Source organism: Triplophysa rosa, linkage group LG2 (genome assembly GCF_024868665.1).
Source record: "Triplophysa rosa linkage group LG2, Trosa_1v2, whole genome shotgun sequence".
In the NCBI taxonomy this organism is placed as follows: Eukaryota; Metazoa; Chordata; class Actinopteri; order Cypriniformes; family Nemacheilidae; genus Triplophysa; species Triplophysa rosa.
The window spans coordinates 6,610,600-6,633,401 of NC_079891.1; the positions used below are offsets into that span (position 1 = coordinate 6,610,600).

The 22,802-nt window shown below is 36.0% G+C and overlaps 3 protein-coding genes across 3 annotated transcripts; all 3 read left to right on the top strand.

Moving 5' to 3' along the window:
• Positions 1 to 1,359: 1,359 nt before the first annotated feature.
• Positions 1,360 to 6,931, top strand: nrgna (neurogranin (protein kinase C substrate, RC3) a). Its single transcript, XM_057319498.1, has 3 exons — positions 1,360 to 1,548; positions 5,096 to 5,242; positions 6,456 to 6,931. Exons 1-3 carry the CDS (start codon positions 1,534 to 1,536, stop codon positions 6,474 to 6,476), a joined length of 183 nt encoding a protein of 60 aa, XP_057175481.1. The 5' UTR covers positions 1,360 to 1,533; the 3' UTR covers positions 6,477 to 6,931.
• Positions 6,932 to 9,575: 2,644 nt separating this feature from the next.
• On the top strand, positions 9,576 to 17,134 carry hepacamb (hepatic and glial cell adhesion molecule b). The gene is made up of 7 exons (XM_057319487.1): positions 9,576 to 11,317; positions 13,685 to 14,026; positions 14,172 to 14,453; positions 14,536 to 14,629; positions 14,713 to 14,801; positions 15,636 to 15,703; positions 16,071 to 17,134. Exons 1-7 carry the CDS (start codon positions 11,212 to 11,214, stop codon positions 16,413 to 16,415), a joined length of 1,326 nt encoding a protein of 441 aa, XP_057175470.1. The 5' UTR covers positions 9,576 to 11,211; the 3' UTR covers positions 16,416 to 17,134.
• An 822-nt stretch (positions 17,135 to 17,956) lies between these two features.
• Positions 17,957 to 22,200, top strand: ccdc15 (coiled-coil domain containing 15). Its single transcript, XM_057319475.1, has 10 exons — positions 17,957 to 18,403; positions 18,492 to 18,641; positions 18,744 to 18,914; positions 19,005 to 19,121; positions 19,205 to 19,372; positions 19,688 to 19,810; positions 20,044 to 20,147; positions 20,937 to 21,131; positions 21,253 to 21,401; positions 21,911 to 22,200. The coding sequence occupies exons 1-10, from the start codon at positions 18,194 to 18,196 to the stop codon at positions 22,009 to 22,011; spliced, it is 1,488 nt and encodes a 495-aa protein (XP_057175458.1). The 5' UTR covers positions 17,957 to 18,193; the 3' UTR covers positions 22,012 to 22,200.
• Positions 22,201 to 22,802: the final 602 nt, after the last annotated feature.

Here is a 22,802-nt window from a genome sequence, read left to right on the forward strand (position 1 = left end):
AATGCAATTAGAATAATTCAGACATATGAACATACATTTGTTACTAGACATATGACATCTGAAATTATATTATTACTAAAATAATCAATTTTGTACGAACAGATTTGTTTTCTTTCTTGTGTTAATTCTGGGGAAAAAAACAGAATAAGATGTAAGTGTACAGACTGACATGTTGTTTACCACTTACTTTCTTCTTGATTGATGCATCTGTGATCAGGATTAACCTTGGATGCGATGTAATGACACTTCCAGATTGAGCACCAGCAGCACTTATCTCTGCAGAGCCATTGGCTAACATCCATTATAAGAGCATGTTACATCATCTTACATGATACAGTTTCTGTACATATACGGAGCAGTATGTGGGCCTTAAGGTTTCTGAGCTGACATGGCTGCGACTGCCTAACCTCACCCTCTCAAAGACAATTCAGCCCTTAAAGCATTTAGTGCTTGACTTACTACTATTTTAGTCAAAGTCATAAATAATACTGTAAGGACAGTAATAGCTGAAAGCAATGACAATTTCTGACATACATAAAACAGTGATTTCAATGTTAATACATATAAGCATGTTTAGCCTGCCATAACAAATTACAGTAATGGTATATTGATATGGTGAACAACAACAAAAATGGTAAATGTCATGCCAAAAAACATGGCTCCTGTTGGTACTTTTAAGTTAGTGAAATACATAAAAAAGGTCCAGTGGGAAGTATGCAAAGACATGAGAAAATTCCCAAACACACTGTAAAATGTGATTATGTTATTTAACTTGCACAGGGCCCGCATGGAAAAGGCATTTTTTATTGTGTCTGCATTATAACCTTTGTTTTACATTATTATTCAATCATATCATATGCCTAATTTCAAAGATAAATCACTGGGCTTGTTTTTGCAATCAATAAAATGCTCAAAAATAGGGGCGGTTAAGGTTCTAACCTATGCAGTTATTTGTTATTAATAGATGATGTAACCTTTTTGACTCAATGATTCAATTTTTGACTTTTTGATTCAATAAAATAAGCAAATTTTGGTGAAGCATAATATTAGTTTAGCATACGTGTTTTATATGTCAAACACACCCATTTTTATTACAACACTCTGCCTGACAAAAAGATATTTGCCTCCTCTGTCATCAACATACAAGTATGAAATGACACGAGCTTTCAAAAGCCTGCCAAAGCTTTACCCTGTTTGCCATGGTAACGTTTTTAAGGGTAAACGCAATAAAATCGCAATAAAGTTTCTTCTCTTCACTTTGTTTTGTACTTGAACAACATCGAAAACCCGAAAATGAAGGAAGGTAAAGTGATAAACGGCACATTATAGTGTTTGTGTCGCGTTAGCTGATTGGTCCATTCAGTTTCAGTGCATGAGTTACAGACGGAGCCGATCCAGAGAAACGAGCAGCACACTGAAACACAGAGAGAGTGAGCATCACTGGAGATTACATCTTTACTCACTGATTTCGCAATCATAGTTTCAACAGGACAACTAGCCTCAAACATTACACATTTGTCATATCACGTCGCTATGGACTGTCGAAACGTAAGTAGAGTCCGTTTTAAGCTTGCACCGCTTCAAAAAATAACTTCTGATTTACACATAGGCTACTATCAACAATTGCATGTTTTGCGATTTATGAAAAATTCTTTCATATAGTCTTTTTAAGCGTTGGTGATGTTGGAGATATTTTGACAGAGCAAGAGGTAAAGTAAATTGAATTTCATGAGCTGTTATGTAATAACCCATCCAAAACTAGTCCAACTAGGTTGAGTTAATAATTTAAAGGCTTACTGGATGGCTTTATGTTAAGTACACCAACACATTCCATTAAAGTAAAACAAATAATTAAAAACTGAAAAAATATGCACTGTAGCTAAAATCATATAAAACTAAGTGACTGTTATGACCATAAGAACTTGTTTTAGGAGCTTTTGTGCTGCAATAAATTGAATAAATGTGCTGTATCAAAACTGTAAATATATGTTTATCTTTTCTTTTCATGAAACTTTTGAGAATTGTCATGGTTTTCTCAATTTCTAAATAAGCTATTTATTTATTTATTCTTCCTTTATGGTATGAAGAAAAGTGCTTACTAGATTAGACTGTTTAAACATTTTAAAAACATGTAGTGACATACATTTTTGTTAGTTGATTTGTGTGTTTCGAGAATGGTCACTCTTGTAAACTCTTGTCTTTCCAACAGTGACAGTGTCTATCAAAAAAAACCAGTCAGGTAGTTGATGGATAAATGTTCTAAACGGAGGCTCAGGGGTAGCCTGATCATCCCGTCCTGTAGTTTATTTTCAAGCATCTGCCTACCACCCGCCTACCTTTCCCTTACGACAATTCTTATAGCATTCCACCTCCACCCAGACTCCTCCTATAATCAAATTTACTCTAATTTTATATTCTGGGGAGGGTCTGGCTCAGAGCTCGACTGGAGTCTCAGGACCAGACTGGAAGATCAGGTGCATATTTATATGAAAGCTTCACACTCAGGAGACATGTCTAGGTTTCTTGTTCCTTCCCATGTGTCACAGAAGTCAGAGATGTTACACATTATCTTTTGCGTGGGTTTGGAGTTGTGTGTTAGCAGCAGGATGCAGAACTTTGTAGAAACAGCAATTATGTGTGTGTAATTGTGTAGATGTGGTTGATAAGACAGATGGCCATTTGCATGTTCCAAACTGACAGGACTGACGAGACACTCACATGGAAGGTTCACACAAAATGTCCCTTGACTGATGATTGGTCAAGATCAGCACCTGTCATGCTCGGGAAACGGCTGTTGCTAGGAAAGATGAGAATTGAGAATTTTGATGAGATGAGAATTTTTATCTTGTTTTCCAGTAAAAATATCTAAACATCTTTAGATACAGAAGATATGAGGACTTGTTTGTGGAAATGATGTTGAGATACATGGTAGAAACGGTGTATTTAGACATGTAGACATGGTCAAGAGGATCTGCTGAAACCAAGCATCAGAATGGGTAAAAAAAATATTAGTATTATGGAATCTGCTGATCTTCTGAGATTCTCAATGATTTGAACATGAAAAATGTCATTCGGTAAAAGTGCCTCGTTTGACTGGTTCATGCTGATAGAACGGCAAGTCTAATTCAGAAATGCAAATTGATACATTCAAGGTATGCAGGACAGCATCTGGAAACACATAACACATTAAACCATGAAGCAGTTGTACAGTTTTTCCATGTATTTTTTAAATACGGTCTAAAAACATAAAATTGCAGAAAAAGAAGGCAAATTTACAATAAAAACGGTGAAAACGTAATTTTACAGTGAAAACCTGTTTGTTTATTTCAGGTGCCCCAGCTGCTCATTTTTTTACAGGATTTTTCTGTTACAGATTATTTATGAAAATACGGTTAAAAAACGTAAAATTGCAAAAAAAGACCACAAATTTGCAAAAAAAAAACGGTAAAAGTTTTTTTTTTCTTTATCTTTTATTTTATGGTTTATTTCTGGCGCCCCAATGCAGCTGCCAGAAAATTTTCTTTTTTTACTGGTTTTTTTTTTACGGCTATGGTGGGCACCTGAGTACCAAGTGAGTTTCATTTAAACATCAAAGTCTACCTGAGTATTGTTGCTGACCATGTCGATCTCCTTTTGACCACAATGCAACTATTTTTTACTAATTCATGTCACAATCATGTGTTCCCAACACATCTGCAGTAACTATAATCATGTCGTGTAAATAGTGCAATCTAGTCAATGCAGACAAAATTTCTAATGCATGTATCCAGCACCTTTGAATCTATATACAAAAATATTAAAACGGTTCTGAAGGCAAGTTCCAAGAAAGTTGTATACCTGGAAAAGTTGTAGATATGTAAATACTAAAGTGTGGTTTTTTTTTCATCTCTTTTGCAAATTATTAGCATAAGGTTAACAAAATGTAGTAACAATATGTTTAAAGGAGAAAAGCAAAATATTGCATGTGAATCATTTAAAAGTTTACAAGATGTATTCTCAGAAGACAAGTCCATTTATTTTAAACATTCTTGCTTTTCAGGAGAATTTATCTTGTTAGATTTTTTCCCTGAACCACAAAACAAAAATACTATATAGGAAAACAATGTTTTGCAGTATAGTGATTTTTCTCTGAATTTCTAACAACTGCCCCCAGTGGCCAGTGTTGGAACTTTTGTGAACATAGTTCACACGGAAAACTACAGAAACATTATCCAAATAAAACATTTGACTTTATATACACAATGTATGACCAAATGCAGTATTCTTTTACTTTGTCAGCAACCAATCAGCATAAATTATCAATAAGTCTCAAATGTGTTTTCTAAATGAATAGAGACTCACCTTTGACCTTTGGCTACCATGTCAGGGCTGCATGTTGTCTTTTTTTTCAAATTTAGGGACATGCTGATTTTGTGTGTGAACAAACAGCAAATAGCATACAGCTTTAAATACAGGTGGGATATCAAAAATGTGTTTCTGACCCATGCAGGGCTTTATGGGTAATAATCATAGTGGACCCCAGAGCTGTTTACCCCTGCAAAATGATGCTGAAACCTCAGTGGACTGTCAGGCTTTCATCCCGCTCAGCTGGATCTTCACACTTGTGAAGCTTTGAATGCTTTCAGATTCAGTCCCTTGACTGTGACACACTCCCAGCAGGAAAGAGAAATTACTTGAGCTGTTGGAAACCTGAGTCTCGCTGGGGACCAGTGACAACTCGTATTTCACTGGATAACGAGAATAAAAGAATTGTGATACCGTTCAATTTAATGACATATTTAGAGAAAGAGTGAAGAGAAAATAGTTTTGATGTATGTGGTAATCACACAAAAGTGTTCAGGTTATCAGCTTTCCTAAATTAAAGGTGAAAAAAGCCCTAATGTTATTCTGAATTGCAGTAAAACCTTTTCAGTAAACCTCGCAAACAGTTTAAAAATGATTGAAAACAACTCTTTTCATTTCCACAGTGAACGGAGTATAAAACTCATTTTACACTAGAATTAATCCATAACAGTTCATTAAAAATTGCTTCGTTTTTCCCCTTTCCATGTAGAATTGTCCCTCGTAACTAAAATGGCTGACTGTTGTTTTGCAGGAAGGATGCACTCAGCCACAAGACGAGGACATCATGGACATTCCCCTTGATGACCCAGCTGCAAACAAGGCTGCTGCTAAAATTCAAGCTGGCTTTCGAGGTCACATGACCAGGAAGAAAATGAAGGATGACAAGCCAAGGGAAGAGGTTAGCAACACAGGCAGTACAGCAAAAAAATGTGCCAAAGATGAATTCGAATCTCCAAAAAGTCTTACATAAAGACCGTAAAGTCTTACATAAATTAAGAAATTAGTAAATCAGATGTAATTTTCTTTATTATCAATGTTATCATTGTTTGATATTTTAGGGAGTTCTAATTTTATAGTTATGTTTATGTCAAGAATTTTATAAGTGTAAAACCACCTGTTTAGAAACAGCTTTTACTATGTTTTGAACTAGCCCAAAAAAACATGTCCGAGTGATGTGCAACAGTAACGTTGCAAAAAACATTCAGAGCTGTTCTGTAAAACCAGTCAAATAAAGAATTTAGCAACTCTCTGGCATATAATTCTATTTAAAAAACTAATGAGTGCAATTTTTTATTCATTTTATTCATAATGTCAATTAAGGTTGCAGACAAACAAAACAGAAAGATGTAAATCTTGTATTATCATGTAAAGTTTCATGTATTTAAACAGAAGTGACAGCAGTATTAAACTAACTTTTATTAAAGATCCCATAAAGTAAGTGTTATCACAATTACTTCTGCAATCACTTCTTCATGAATTCAGTGTTTCCCCAGCAGAGCGCTATATGGTAAAACGGTATCCTAGCAATACCGCCTTAATTGCTTGTTGCTAAGCAATAATACAGATGGTACCCAGTTGATGTCATGTGAGCACCCTTAAGTTGTAATGCTCATTTATGGTAATGCTCGTAGTTTGCTTTTAACGTTGAAATCCTTTTAATAACCGAATGTGGTTTAGCCTTTTATTAAATGCATTTTGAATAAATGCAAAATCAATACAAATATAAAAATGATGTCCTTTATTTCGTACATTGAAACATGGCACTCGCAATGCCAAGGTGATGGGTTCGGTTCTCAGGGATTACTCAATATAATGCCTTGAATAAAACGAAAAACTTAATGCTGTGGTGTTTCAACCCACGGTTGGGTACATTATGCACGAACCTTCCTGTTGCTTAAAATTACCCTAAAATGTTCATAATTGACCCAACCATGGGTTGAAACAACCCAGCTTTTTTGGTTTTAAGTGTAGTTTGAGATAAAAGTGTCTGCCAAATGCATAAACCGATGTAAATGTAACACAGTCATTTGTAAATGTCAGCTTTCCATATCCATCTTTCAGGAGCTTTGCTATCGTCTCGTAAACACAAAATGATGTGTCATCTTTTTCAGAAACAACGAGAGCAGAAGTAGCTAAGAGGAGCACAATCACCACCGCCCTGACAGTCCATCACTGCAATAACCAGAGCTCTTTTGTTGAAAAAGAACCCTTCAATGTGTGATAGAAAAACATCCAAACTCCACGTAGAGTTTGCCATACGACTATAAAAAACCCTTCACACTTCTCTCTTCTTCCTTAAGCATCTGAGTGGCTGTTTCTGACCTAAAAAATATCACAGCATGACATTCTAAATTAAATTCATATATAAACGTGTGTGTGATTTGTCAGCTTTTAACTTTCAAGGGTTTGCTTGTTGCTTTGAGCAAGGCGAGTCAAATACTCTTTCAGAAGGTTTGTTGATTTGTTTTGTGCTTCTTTGGCTGTACTGGATCTTACTATAATACAAGTATTCATTAACTGAAGGTCAGTGTTTTTTCTAGCGTAAATTTTGTTTATGCCTGTTTAATAAAGCAAATTAAGTTGGACACATCGGCTTTCAGTGTTTACTTGGCCCTTCATAATAGTCATTCTTGCTTGATTCGGGTAATGTAAATGTAATCACAGCTATTAAATATAACTGCTCACACTAATCATCGCTAAAAATGTGTGATTAAAAATGGTTAAATTCTCCGAGCATACACACAGAGAAAATGAGATTTTCAGACTGCGTGTGTCAAATCCATGTGATTCAGTGAGGTATTCCCATAGCTTAATCAATCTTTCAAACAGCCAGACTGTAGCCCTCAAATAGCACAGATCCTCATTAAAAATGGATTTGCTCAAAAGCATTCCTTGCGTGCTGCCGTGCCTGTGCTAATCTTTTAGTGCGTTGGGGTTCGTGTACCTGTCCGTTCGCATCAGATCAACTTTTGGTGATATTTACGCCAAATATTTGCCTGACTTGCTGCATCTCACACTGTCAAAATACCGGCAAAATGCGGTAATATTCCGGTAAAGTAAAATTACGTCATGTCATGCTCACATTATTTTACACTCAACTTGTAAATTTACAGTTTATTTCTGTAATTTAACATTTTTAACTGCTTTTTAAAAATACATGAAAACTCTAAAATAAAACAGTAAAATGTCATTTCTTTTCTATGCAGCTGGTAAAACCTCAAATAATACTTGCAACATCAAGGTACTTGGTTTGAATCCCAGGAAATGCAAGTGCAGATGTATAGCATAAATGGCCTGTAAATAGTTCATGTAAAAATAAGTAAATGTCACTGGATCACATCTTTACCATTACGTTTACCATGTATTGGTGAAACAAGACATTTGACTAACACAACCCCATTCTTTGCATTCTTCCTAGAGAGCTCTTGGTTGGCAGATCTTCCAGAACTCATGTTTTAATTACAGTACACAACTCACAATGGATGGGGGAAAGTAGAGCACGCTGTAATTATGTCTTCTTGCCCTGTCTCCTGATAGTTTTTATTGCATCTACCCTGCCTCCTCAATGATATCTGGCATTTAAAATAAAGTAGTGGCAAGCTATGGGTGTGTACATCATATATGTGGTGAAAAATCAAAGGTTTGATTTGAAAAAATCATCAACACTATTGTGTTGCTTCTGAAACGCACCAGATTTATGGACTACTTTTATGAAAGTATCCTATATTTTTTTATTCTTTTGGAGCTTTTGCTATGAAGTGTCATTGCGTAAAGAAAAAAATCTTAAATCTCAAAAATGTTATTTTTGTGTGCCATAGCAAACACTACACATGCAAAGTTAGAAAACATGAGCGTAAATGACATTTTTGAGTAAATAATTCCGCTAAGGAGTTATTTCTACCATGCCCATAAAACCTCATTCAGTCTGTTTGGTAATCCTCCACAAAACTGAAAAATACTTTCTTGATTTAGTAAGTGCTAACCTAACTTTAGGCAGACATTACCCAACTTGGGTAAAAAAGGACATTTTTACAGTATGTACATTATACTTTACATATTTTTCGATATTTACTATTTCTATAATTTTATAACTTTTATTTTAAAACGGTCATTTTACTGAATTCTACAGGGTTTTTTTTACAGATTTTTCACAGATTTTTGAAATGCAGTTTAAATGCAAATTACGGGAAAAACATGTCATTTTACGGGTGGAAAATGTTATTTCCAGGTATATTTCTGGCCCCAGCTGTCGGAAAATTCGATTTTTTTACAGTATAGGAAAAAGTGCAGTGCCATTACGTTTTTTCACAATAGTCTATATATCATAATATTTGTTTATAACCCCCTTCCTTAAAGGCGTATCTCTAATATCTAATATAATTTCATTTTTTATGTACCACATGAAACATATTTTAGGTTACTTCACAAAAACATTCATAGCAACTGTGGAGTGATGATAAACTGTCCTGTGGTTCTTCATCTCTGCTTAACCCAACAATCTCAAACAAGAGTTTTTTCACCAGAAAATATTGTATTGTTTATCTAAAATACTATTTCCTGTGTTAAAAATAGTCTTCGGGAGTCATTCTCAGAAATATGTGCTTGAGGACAAAAAGTTCAAATCGAAAACGAATCACAACACAAGGAATTCAGCTTAGCAACAACGCCAACATGTCTGAATTGATGGGTTGTAGCTGAATTGTAGCTGCGTGTTTCAGCTCTGCGTTCAGCTTTGCTGTGGGATCATGAGAGCCGTACGTTGCTTTGGAGCCGTTGAGCCCACTTTACGCCCACGTCGGCTCCCACTCGCGCTGACACGTCCAGGGACTCAGCCGGGGGTGGGAGAGTTATGAAATATGAATTTCACTCGAGTTTCCAATGGCAACACAGACAAAATCTGCCTCTGTGTTGCCTCTTGATACTGTAGGCTTAGATGTTTGGCTTTCATCTCAATTTTGTTATGGTAAATATACCTTATGTACATGTTTTTTAATCATTGAGGTCATTACTGTACATCTACACTGACTTGCATGATAGAAAATGACGTGTTCACAACTGGAATTGTATGAATTTCCATCTGAAATGTCTATAGATTTATTTTCTTTTTCACTAAATACATTTTTAGTAAATCCAAATACAAAGTAACTAAAAGAGACTTTTCAATACACTCTAAAAGGTTCTGAGTTGTTTTAAACCCACGGTTGAGTAACAATAACCATAGCTTTACAGAATTTATAGCCAAACAGTTGGTTTTGTACCTGGAGTGCACTGGGACAGAGGAAGGTCTAATCTGGTGCATTAAATCCAGTGGAGGGCAGCATTGCATAAACATGTCCCATGAAACATTATACATGAAATGCAATGTTGTTTTTGATATATTAGCATAACTAATATGCCTTTGGCTGCATTGCATTATAAGTTCATTGGCTCAAACCCTATAGACACATATTGATAAAAATGTGTAAAGATTAAATGCACTGTAGTTACTGTAAGCATCTACCAAATGTGAAGATTTTACAAAAAAATACAATACAAAATGTAGATACAGTGTAGAATTTTAAGTAGGAGAGCTTTCTAACTTAGAGCAAAATAAAAAATATTCCCTGTAAAATTACATGTTTTTCATGTTTTCCTGCGATTTTACTTTTAACCGTATTTCAAAAATAGACTGTACAAAAATCCTGTAAAAAACAGAATTTTCCTGGCAGCTAGGGCGACAAGATATTTTTCTTGTAGATTTGCAGTTTTTTGTGATTTGACTTTTTTTACCGTATTTTCAAAAATACATACAAAAACCTGCACTTCTGTAAAATTCTGTAAAATTACAGGTTATTTTACACTGTAGGCCTATAAATGACTAATCAGCAGAACAGATTGTTCCCTTGAAGTGTCTGATCAAAAGAGTTTGTTATAAACCTTCTGAATAAACACTAAAAAGTTAATTTAGGAAGCAAAAAATTATTCTGTAAGATCTAGCTGCGTATAAATAAAATAATGGCATTCAAATACAAAACATTTTGTGCAAAACATTTTTATCTGGAGCCAATACTATTTCAAAACACAAAGAAGTTGGTCAGTTTTAAAGTTTTTTTACTCATTCCAGATCTATGGCGTAAAATTCCCTCCAGAAAATAGGAGAATGAGTGGTCACTTTTATGTTTACCAAATCAGGCCCCAGAATATCATAAATATGAGTTTTTGCTGTTGGTTGTATTAGTTTTGTTTTCTCTCCTGTCCGTTGATGTTTTGAATTATGAGACAAGGGCACAAGTGCATTCAATAACTGCTAGAGATCGTTTATTGGACAACAAACACCATCTTATTTTTAATAACATTTCAACCAGGCTTATCTAGGCTAGGTGGTGGATGAAGCAAACTGTTATAATTTCTGTTTTATGCTCTGGATTTGTTTGGTTAGATTAAAGTGTTTGTATGTTTTTCCCTTTATATTTATTTTGTTGAAATTAGGATATTTTGTTATTTACTATATGTGCATTACTGAAAAAATTGAGACGTTTGATTCAGAAAATAATTTTTGGCGAGGGAATGTATTATTTACTCAAAGGAACATTCATTTGTGAAACAGGCCATGAAGCTAGCCAACAACCACCCCAGACCAAGCCCCCCCCCCCCTCCAGACACATACACAGACCCATTCAAAGTCTTACAAACATGCCATCGTGGTGCATTGTGTGAATGTTTGCACACATGCAAGCTTATGTGTGTGAGTGCATGTCTGTGCATGTTTTTGTGTGTTGTTGTATGTGTGTGTGTCAGCCAGGCATAGCCCAACCTCGAGGAACTGCAAAACTGAGTTGTGGGACGTGCTGAGAGTGAACAAATCATGTTAATTGTTCGGGGAAGACTATGACCGTTAGACCCAAGATGAAGGCAGAAAAGGAGGCTTTTTCTTGGGCATCGGCCACTTTTGCAGCATCACTCCTGTTGATTCTTGTAGTTCTGATTCACTCAGGTAAGTGGGCAAGTCTAACTTTTTACTGAAAGACACCGCTTGTTGACATTTGTCAAGGGTTTATAAGCAAGTGGTGGCTAGAGTAAAGACAGATTTGTTTTAATATTGTGCCTTTTTAATATAAAATAATGCATTTCAAAGTCCTGTCAAGTTATTAAGATTTTTGTAATTAATAATACAGACAGATCAGTTATCTACACTGGACAGTATAAAGTAAAAACATGCCATTTTAAGTTTAATGAGCTAGGTGTATAAACCTGACCCATAAAAATGACTTTAGGTCTGACATAATTTAGTCCTATTGATTCGATATTAAAACTTTTGTTTTAATAATATTAGCTAATTTAACATGAATCACATGTTACCTGACAAACCATTTTATACTGTTCAGTATTGTTTATCGTCTATTAGTATAAATCAATGTATATCTTTATTTCCATTGTTTATATATAAACTATTATGCATCAAATAATTTAATATTGTACATATAATCTCTTACATCTGAATATTCACCCAGGAAATATTGTGTCCAGATATGAAATACAGTTTTAATATCCTAATCATTAAAGGTTTAAAAGACACATAATGTTGTATTTTGAATTTCCTCAATATAAAGGTTTCAATTGTCGAGTCCAGTTTAATGCTTTGCCTAGGAAGCACTGAACAGAGTTAGTGTCACTAGATAGACAAAGCTGGGTGGACTTATAGTCGACTTTATATTCCTATTTACAGCATCGTGAAATCCTAGTCCTGTCTTGCATCAAAACTAGAAGCTGTTTGTGTTGTATAATTGGCCAATGTTGTCATCAGCAGTGTCACAGAGCTCCATGTGTCACTTTTCATCTAATCACCCTGATTGTTTGTTGCTCTGTGGTTCCTTTTATGGGACGCTATAGCCTATATAGGGAGGAAATTGGGCAAAACAATCCAAGCTTTTGTCTGCTCGTCTCTGCAGGCCTTTCACACTGTAAAGCAGTTATCAGGGAGATGGGCTCTTTCCATACTTGCTCAGTACCTTTAGTTTGCTGGGGCAGACAATTCCAATTTCTTTATATTGCATTATGTTAATAATTGGGAGATATTGTTTTATAACCTGCGTGTGTCACAAAATTGACATTAGTGGTGAACTTATATTGGTTTTTAATGGCCAGTGCCAAAACTGAAATCTAGACAGGGTGCACTTATTTTGAACAAAATTAGTTCATTTAAAAATTTGAGGAAATAAATGATTTTCCATTCACAAAACTCGATTTTGGAACTGAAGTATGAGAGAGACAAGCCAATGTCACTTAAAGGGAACGTACACCTAAAAATGAAAATTCTGTCATCGTTTACTTGTAATTCCAAATCTCCTGCAGAGCACAGAAGAAGATATTTTGAAGAACGTTGGTATCCAAACAACATGAGAGCCAATTGACTTCCATTGCATGGACACAAAGCCAAAAATATTTTCTTCTTTTGTGTTCCACAGAAGAAAAAAATCCTATACAGGTTTTAAACTTGAGGATATATAGAATATAACATTTCTTTTATTTTGGGGTAAACTATCCCTTTAAAAAGATACAGCTACACAGGCCTATTTTGATGGTTAATATTATGACCTAACATCATCTATTAAATGGCTAATGTGTCTATACTTCACTACTTAAAATGCTGTAAAGTGTGATATGACTTCTGTTTTGGTGTTAAAGAAAGACGGGCTACCCTTTATTTTGTGGTATCATGTGCATTTTGGTAACTATGGGTAATATGGGTTTGGGTTAGAGTTAGGGTTAGGGCTGGCAGTAATTATACAGTTACACAATAAGTACATACTGTAGTACGTACATGTTAAACAGGACTGTAAAATAAAATGCCACCAAAAGACATCCTAAATTATTCCAAAGTAGTTGTTGGGAATGTACTGCAGGTTATAGTGTTCCCCTCTCTGGGAATGAAATCTAACTGGTGTTATTTGGTGTGCTTTACATGATTACAGTGTCGTCAGAGAAAAGCAGGGGGGACACTACTAAATGAAACAGCTTGTTTACACAGACAAGATAAATGCAGTATTTCCTGTGTGTGTGGAAACTAAACGATAAGGGCAAAGCTACACAGCAGTTACACATGATTGGTGAAACATTACCTATCTCAGGTCAATGTAAATGAAAATTAAGCAGTCAATAGTTCAGGTAGATCAGCAGGGGATATGTGGATACACCTAAATTAAACTGTTTCTCATGATCTCAAGCCTTTAGGAAGGCATACTAAAAACGCTGGCTTTGCAGACAAATATAAACTGGGCATGGCTTTTTGGCTTACATTTTGAAAAACTAATATAAATTTCAATGAGAGGTTTCAGTATTTTAAGATGTTTATGTTCAATAGGATGTGTTCAGGGGGTGAACATTACCACTTTAGAGGCTCTGATCAGAGGGACAGTGGGTGGAGAAGCTCTGCTTTCTGTCCGTTACTCAAGCACCAGCCTGGATCCTCCTGTAATCAAATGGCAGCTCAAGAGGGACAAACCCATTACAGTGGTCCAGTCCATCGGCACTGAGATCATTGGTAAACTGCGACCAGAATATAGAGATCGTATCCTCGTGTTTGAGAATGGCACACTGCTGCTCCATAATCTCCGGCTGTCTGATGAGGGCACTTACGAAGTAGAGATCTCCATCACTGATGACACCTTCACTGGAGAGGGAAGCATCGAGCTGACGGTGGATGGTAAAAAAGCTTTCTCAAATTACATTACATTTAAGCCACGCTTAAAATACAAACCATGGCATTAACACAGTACCAAAAAAAGAAATTACAATAGTACCATGGCAACCATAACATTATGTGATTTATTGCAATTAAATCTTTCCAGAGCCAATCTCTAAGCCATACGTCCACATGGCCTCCTCCACTGTTCTGGAGTTGACTGAGAATTTCACCCTGAACTGCACCCATGACACGGGTACTAAGACCACCTACAGCTGGACAAAAGGTGGGAATCTGTTACAAAACGAGACACGCCTGATCTTGTCACCTGACCAGAAAGTCCTGACCATCGCACGAGTTCTGATGGTAGATGATGACGTCTACAGCTGTATGGTGGAAAACCCTATAGGTAGCATGAAAAGCCTACCAGTCAAACTTACAGTTTACAGTAAGAATTTTTCTTTTAAGCATGAGTTTATATTTGCAGTTGCTACCTCGTGAAAAGACTTAAAATGTTATTTTGCTTCCAGAAAGAAGCTCGCTTTATATCATACTGTCTACAGTGGGCATCTTCGTCCTTGTCACTCTTGTAACTGTGTGTGCCTGCTGGAAACCATCAAAAAAGTAAGATGTTTCTTCTCTCTTTACTTTTTCCTTGCTTAATGTTAGGACATCGGTGTAAATAAACTGCAAAATATTTTCATTAGGAAATCAAAAAGACAGCGGTCCAAAACCATGACACCAAGAGCCATTTCACAAAACCACCACATCCAGTATCATGATGAAAAGCCAGAGGGTATGTCATTAAACTATCATCCAACTAAATGTTGTAATGTCTTTTTCTCATACACTTTTACTGGTATTCCTGTAACTGATGTAAATTTAGTTACAGCAATAAAACATTATTTGCAATTTAAAGGAATGTTTTAGGTTTAATACAAATTAAGCTCTATAAACATCTGTGACAGGCATTGACTCCAAATAATCCAATAATATCATTTTGCACAGGGCCATGCATTCCAGATTATGTGCAGCTCAAGTTCCTATATTAATGTTTCTAAACAAAAATGTGTGTTTGTGTTGTAAATTCTGAATGATCCTTTTAGTGATACTCTTGGATAAATATTTCTCCACTTTTTCTTATTTAAATTAACTGAATATGTGTTGCTGATATAATTCCGGTGGATGGAGTTTGGTCTATGTAAACTTTGCTAAATAGAAAAATTAGATGTGAATTTGCACAGAAAGGGGTTTGTATCACTCTAATGTTTACATTTAGCCCTATAGGTCGTTTTGAACAAAAGCATTTGCCAAAGGCATAAATGTGAATGTCAATAAATATAATGTCTTGTATACTTTTATGTTACATTTAACCCTATTTCCCCATAGACTTCAATGGAAGTGCATTACTGTAAATCCAATTTTCCTTCATTTCCAAACTAGAAAGAAGTCAAATTTATTTTATATAATAATAATTAACAGGTGTTAGTGACAGAGCTGGTATTGTATTTCTTTTGTATTGTATTAAACCAGAAGTCTAACCTAAAAAACATTTTAAAAATTACAATATCTTAATATTACAATATATTATGCCATATTCATTCAATGTAATTGTTCATTATATATCTAGATGATGCCATCCCAATAATGACTGATCATGAGCGGAGGAATCCTGTATCGCTCTACATCTTAAAAGAGGTAGTTTGACGTCATTATCTACACTCAATCTCTCAGCGCACCCTTTTTATGTTTAAAAATAGCTTTTCGAGTGGTCCATTACCTCAACAGAGCTGTCTGTGATTCAGGCAGCAAAAGTTGAACTCAACCTGGATGCAATCTCAGAATGCTTCAAAACATTCCTTTGTATTTTGCATTTATAATCATGTATTCAGTATATAGTCTAATATAGAAGAGGTTATTAGATTAGGCTGCATATTTGCGCATAATAAGAATGGCAAGAAGTGTGGAGGAAGTATTAAGAGTCATGACCACACGAAAGTACATAATTCCAATAAAAGCTTGTAGGCGTGTGCAGACTGTAAATGCATACACTTGACACCCTCAGGATTCTCCAACTGGTGAACCAACATCAACATGTGAAACATGCACCTCCAACGGTAGCAGCCCCCCAAGCTACAGCAGCTCTGTTCCTCCTCCATCCGACTCATCCGAGCCACCGGCCCGCTCCTCTCGCAGATACCCCCGCACCCCCTCTAAATCCCCGCCGGCACACCGGCACCGGAGGAAGGGACACAGCCAGAGCCCACCCGCCCCCTCTCCTTCTCACAGCAGAGGGTCGAGTCGCTCTTCACCGGTGACCTCGTCTCGAGCGAGAAAGTCTGAGAATCCACCCACCCCTGCACAAGAAACCAGAAGCTCTCCAAAAGCAGATGCTGATCAAGTCTGCTGAGCCTACATGCTGCAGAGACAGATATTGACCTGCACTTTTGCATTAATGTTTGTAAATATGTAAATACACATTACGAGGGGTCCCAAACAAAACTTTTCAAAATTGTTTTGTTTTTTATGTTAAGACATTTTTTATTCAGATGACCTTTGTGAATGTAATCTAACATAGTAGGGTCTTGCTCTTAGAGATGCCTGGGTACCAAAATGTGATTATGCTGGCTTGACAAAACAAACATGCTGTTATTGCACAAACCCAGGCTAGAGTTCATTTTCTAAATCCGTAAGGCAACACCAAAATATTCAAACTGTTATCTCTTCCTAGAGCTTTTAAACTACAACTCATTCACTTCTTGAGTATCAAGCAAACCTTTCAGTCTGCTCTTACTAAAATTGGTACAGGATTGTCCTTTCTAAATAGTAAATTCACCATAGAAACCAAATTATACCCTGGCAACCACTTAGAACACCCTAGCAACAAGCCAGAACACCTTAGCAACTACCTAGAATGGGATCCCCCTTCAAACTTCAAATTTCTTTTCAAGTTCTGTTATACAAACTCTATAGGACTTATATAACCTTCCGACTGTAAACTTCCAGACAAGGCTTTGTCAAGGCAACAAAATGTGTTTTGATGAAGTTCCTACTTCTAGTTTTAGTGAATGTAAACAAAAATAGAGCTATTCTGTATTGAATGGTAATAAAAAAATGAAATACCAAACCAAATCTTATTTGAGTAATATCTCTCTTGATGATAATCTAAGTATTATGTAATGTCTCTGTAGCTGAAGTTCATACTGTTCCTAAAAAGGGAGAGAGAGTGTGCTTGCTGATTCACACAAAAGACACAGTAGACTCTTTGTTGTGCATGGACGCAGCTTATGAAAACAAGCATTGTTAAGGTTAGAAGGCTGTTTTTGTGTTGTTTCATACCAAAGAGACATACGCAAAAGCCACAGGGAACATTGATAGGTTACCTTATGGTGCAACAATGCTAAATCACAGTTAAACCACAACGACAAAAGATCAACGAGCATACAAATATTACAAAACAACAAAATACATAAAATGACCCTCTCCTTTCTAATGTGCTTTTTGGAATCCGTCGCATTTAACGCAGATATGTGATCATGCGAATCATTTATTTAATCTCAGTTTATCGATAGCAAACTAGAAAACTTTGTTGGAACTGGCGCAAATTGTTTACTTTCCAGCCTTTGTGAAGTAGGCCTAGTTAATCTTCTTCTCAGTCTTTATCTTTCACATACAAAAACGTTAACACAAAACGTGGTTGTTAACAATTTGATGAGTGTTTTTTAACAAAGTAACAATAAACGCGGAACAGAAATAACTGGGAAATGTGTTTCCCACCGAACGAAAATGTTTGAGCACGTTGAGGGCGGGGCTCTGGTCAAATCGCTACAGTTTTCTAATGACGTTATTTTAGACGAATAAAATCGTAGATTTACGAGCGATGGCCAATGAAATTTAAAATAGGAGGGACTAAAATGGTCGTTAGCGTCATTGACAACGGGATTTCATTCTATTTTAGTGAGATTTGAAGCTATTTCAAATTTATAACGTGATCAGTTGCTTCGGGAAAAAATGGGTGAAACTTCAGTTAAAAAACTTGGTTTTCGTTTATCGAATCGACGTATTTGTCTTTTGGCTTTGTAATGCTGTCTGAACACCGAAATCGACTTGCTAAGAGTAACGTTCACTTAACAGTTGTCCCCCATTCGAACAGTTCACTAATGTTCACACAGCGAGTGCTAAAAGACAATGAATCAACCACAAACAGTTAAGGAAAAAGGTTCGAGAACACAAAGGAACTTCGTAAAAGAAAAGAAAAAGTTAAGATCTGGAAACAAGAGAAACGTCACTTCGTTTGTTCCAAACAAGGATGTGAAAGTGTTGGCAGAGAGGAACCCAGCTGCGGCACCTGTGGGGGCTTGGGTTGAAAATGGACATGAGTGTCACGAACATCCTGAGGTAAAACAATTATTTATATGCATGAAATTTAGACAACTAAATTATATTTTAGTCTGCTATATCCTGTAAATAACTCTTTATGTGACAGGTCCGTGCTTTGCTCACCGAGGAACTTTTGGAGGAAACCCGACGAGAAAAAGAGGAGAATCTGCGCAGATTTCAGGATGCAGTTCGCATACGTGTATCTCAGCAGGCTCGTCTGCGCAAACACCAGCAGCTGCTGAAATCATATGAAACCGTAAGAAATGTGTAACATTTCATAAGTTATATATATAGCTTTAGACAATGTCTGCATAATTATTTCATACATTTTATTCTTTACTCCATTTGTCAATTTTAGGTTGAATGTGAGAGCAGAATTTTGCAACAAACCAGCAGAGTAACCCAGCACCTTACACCACAGAAAAGTCCAATTTCTTCTTTGGCTCATGGGGAGCTGGCTATTTGTAGTCCCAGCTCTCGCTGTGTCAGTGCTCAGGGGGTGGAGGCTGTTGCTTCTAATCAACATCATGTATGAGTATTTACTGCATCAGAACATTCATTTTGTACCTCCACATGGAATATTCTGCATGTCATTTGCTTATTTCCCCACACTTTTCAGGTCAGTAAAGTCATGAAGCGGGTGCGACGCAGGCTAGCTGCTTGTCAGACAGTGCAAGAGGCAGATGAGCTATCACAGCTACCTGGTGGAAAATGGAAAGCATCTCCGACGAAAGATGTGAGTCACAGATGATGCATTTTCTGAGACCTGAAAGTTCAGTGTGTTTAAGGATTAATGTCTTTGCCATTTGTTATAAACAGAAAGCTGAATCACACACTTGGAGAGATAAGGAGGACTGTATAGAAGGTGCGAGAGATGAAGAGAAAAGTGAGCAGGATGTTGAAGCGGAGGAGGAGATACCCTTGGTGGGGCAGCCTCTGAATTTACACCAGCACAGAAGAAAAACAGTAACTTTTCAGAATGAATTGGTGAGATGTTGTGTTGCCCTGACTTTAGTCAAATACTCATTAGAGCATCCCCAGACCCTTCATAGAGCATCTGATACGTATGTCATACCAAAATGGCAAGGACAACTATATATTCTATTGTGTTTCCAAGTGAGGGGTTCTTATAATATAAGCTCTCATCTTTAATAAAATAAGCTCTCATCTTTAAATCTCAAACATTCTAAATGTTGGTGTTGGTTAAACGTACAGCAAATGAAACTCGAGAGTACCCAAAACAGATTTTGTTGCAAACTTACAATGAAATAGATGTTTATGTATGTGTTGGTGTCTCTTCAGGTCTGCGAGAAGATTCTGAAAAAACAAGATCTAAATGGTCCTTCTACAGACTTCAGTACTGACTATAGAGCGTCCCAGGTTCTGTGGCCACGTGAGAATCGGGAAGAGATGAAGAAGCAGCAGGTAGAGAATGACATTATATTCTGATCATTATTTATCAGTTGTAAAAAAATGTTTGAGTGCTGTGGAGAATATTTAGTTTTGAAGTCTTTAAAACTTTGTAAATATATCATGCAACTGACAAGCATAACTGAATTCTATCCAAGTGTATTAAAGTGTTTTGAATTTGTTCAGGTGGAATTCTTTTTTAAAATGACAACATTGTTTTGTTTAAACCGCTAACTCATTTGTTTCAGAGGCAGTCTCACTTCCTCATGTACCGCCGGCTCTTCATGGATATTGAAAGAGAACGCGTGAAGGAACACCAGAGACACAGGAAACATATGAAGAGAACGGCTAGGTTAAATGTCACGAGACTTGTTCATGAGACATTTTCTACCACAACGTCACATTAACACGTTTCAAACTTACTGCCACTTAAGTTGCAAGGCTATTTTTGATCTATTTTTCAGTCATTTGCACATGATGATTAGTCACTTCTCTATTGTTTTCTCTTCTGCACTAGTCAGACTATGATACATAGAAATGATAAATGATTGACTGTTAAAGACTGAAAACAACACCAGGGACTGTTAAAACTGTTTTGTACCTGAAATGCAGAAATGCCTATTACTCAAAACTAAAGACACATAAAATAGCCCAGTGCATTTTTATTGCAATATAGAAGCGAGCGTGCAAAGCAGACATACATCTTTTATTTTTAGTAAAACATAAGCACGATCCGATTTACTCAAGTTTTATAAATGGGGTTATAAATGGGGTCTGGTGAGGTCCCCCTCAAAAAATAGACATCATATTAAATAATAAGATTCAAGATTTTTTATTTGTCGCATACACAGTTATATAGAGAATTTTACAACCAGTAGTGAAATATAGGTCAGGTCAGCTCCAAAGACAGTGCAATTATTATAAAACACAAACACAAAAGGGAAAATAAATAGTACAAAGATAAAGGGATATATAGTCTATGATAGAAGTAAACTGTAAATATTTACACGAACACGAATGTGCAAGAGAATGTGCATACAGATAGTAACACAATGTGGTTTCTTCGAGTACAATGAGTGAGGTCAAATGATGTTAATGCAGTCTTCCTTCAGAAACTCGAAGAACTTTCTGCTGTGTGTAGGATTAAGAATGAAAAAGAACAACTCAGGAAAGCAGAGGAGATGAAGATAGAGTTGCAGCGACGACAGCAGGAAAAAAGAAAAGAAATGGAGGAGAGGGAGTGCTTGATTTTGGAGAGATTGAGACTGGATGAGGATGAGGCAGCAGAGGAGGCGAAGAGAAGAGAAAAAACAAAGAAAAGCAAAGAGACCAAAAGGTATTTAGTGCCAATATATGAATGATCATGCTATGGGCATGTTTATCATAATATTACAAATTGTAAACATCTAAAGAAAAAGTCTAAAGAGAAGTGATGAGATATTCTATTTCTGTGACAGGTACATTGAGGCCATGCAGGCTCTAATGAAAGAGAAGTTGGAGAAGGATAAAGTAAATCTGCCACCTCTTTGTTGCTGTGGAGACACTTTCTGGGACACCCATCCTGATACATGCGCCAACAACTGTGTCTTCTACAACAATCCAAAAGGTTTGTTTGCTCAGTGCATAGAAAAAAATATTTCTTCTGATTTTTAGGATTGTACTCGGTAGCCCCACTGACTGAAATCTCATTGATCCAAAATTCTTACATAACTAAACTAAACTTAAACCATGTTCTGACTGGCTGTTAAGTTTAGTCACGAAGCAGACAAATTCAGTTCTGGAATCTTGTCACATCGTGCTTGGTATAGCATAGACACTGTATTACTCATAGTGGCATGACTTGACATTCAGTACATGTTAGGCCTCTGTCGCACTGTTGCCATCTTTTGTTTTTCCACTTTGCATGATGTCAGAACCTATAAGTATTTTTACAAGACTTTGTGAAGTTTAATTATTAATTATCTGATTCATGTTTTTTTTATAATGGAATTAACTCTTTCTGTAATAAGAAACAACTAGTTTCATGGTCTTATTATCGCCCTACTCTCTGATGTATATGGTTATTGAAGTTATAAATGAAGTTATTGATCATTTATTGTTATTGATGTTTTTCAGTGTATGCCCAGGCTCTGCAGTCTGTCTTGCAAAGCTGTGATCTGAAAGATGGAGGTCTTGGACAATACAATTCTACTCGGAAGACACAATCCATGTTTTAGGATGTCTACTGTATATTTGTCTGTAGTTATATGTCAATAACTTGCAGTGTTTATGGTGTAACATTTTATGATTGTAATTTATGTTTATGATTTTTAGTTGGTTCTACATGAAACAAAATACCTCAATGTGAAGAGCATTTGAATGTTTTACGTAATAAAGATTTGATTTGTTTTACAGCATTAGTTTCTGTTGGATTCCTTTATTCACTTTTTCAGATACTATTATTGACCTGATCACAAAGTAACTGATGTAGACAGACAGATATTATTGACATTATTTTCTGTCTGTGTAAATGAGGAAGCATTACATTTCATTCCAGACAGCACTGTCCTAATTTCCAGGCAAATAAGTGTTATTTTTAGTTTTTTTCTTTATTTGGCATACATCTGAACTACAGAATTTGTATAAACAACCAAGCAGAGGACAGATGGGTTTTTTATTTAACACTGTAATAATGATCAATTCAGAATTTATTTTATTAAACTTGACGGCTCCATCATCCAGATAACAACACACAAAAGTCAACTTTATGCAATTTATTAAATGAGGGTTTTTTTGTACATTGAGTTATTGTTTTGTATCAAGTTGTTACATTGTATGAAAAATGATGACATTGCATATCAGCCGCTACTTATTAAAAACAAAAAGCACATATTTTTTAAACATTTGGCATACAGCTGAACTACAGAATTTGTATAAGCAACCAAGCAGAGGACAGGTGGGTTTTTTATTTAACACTGTAATAATGCTCAATTCAGAATTTATTTTGTTAAACTTGACAGCTCCATCA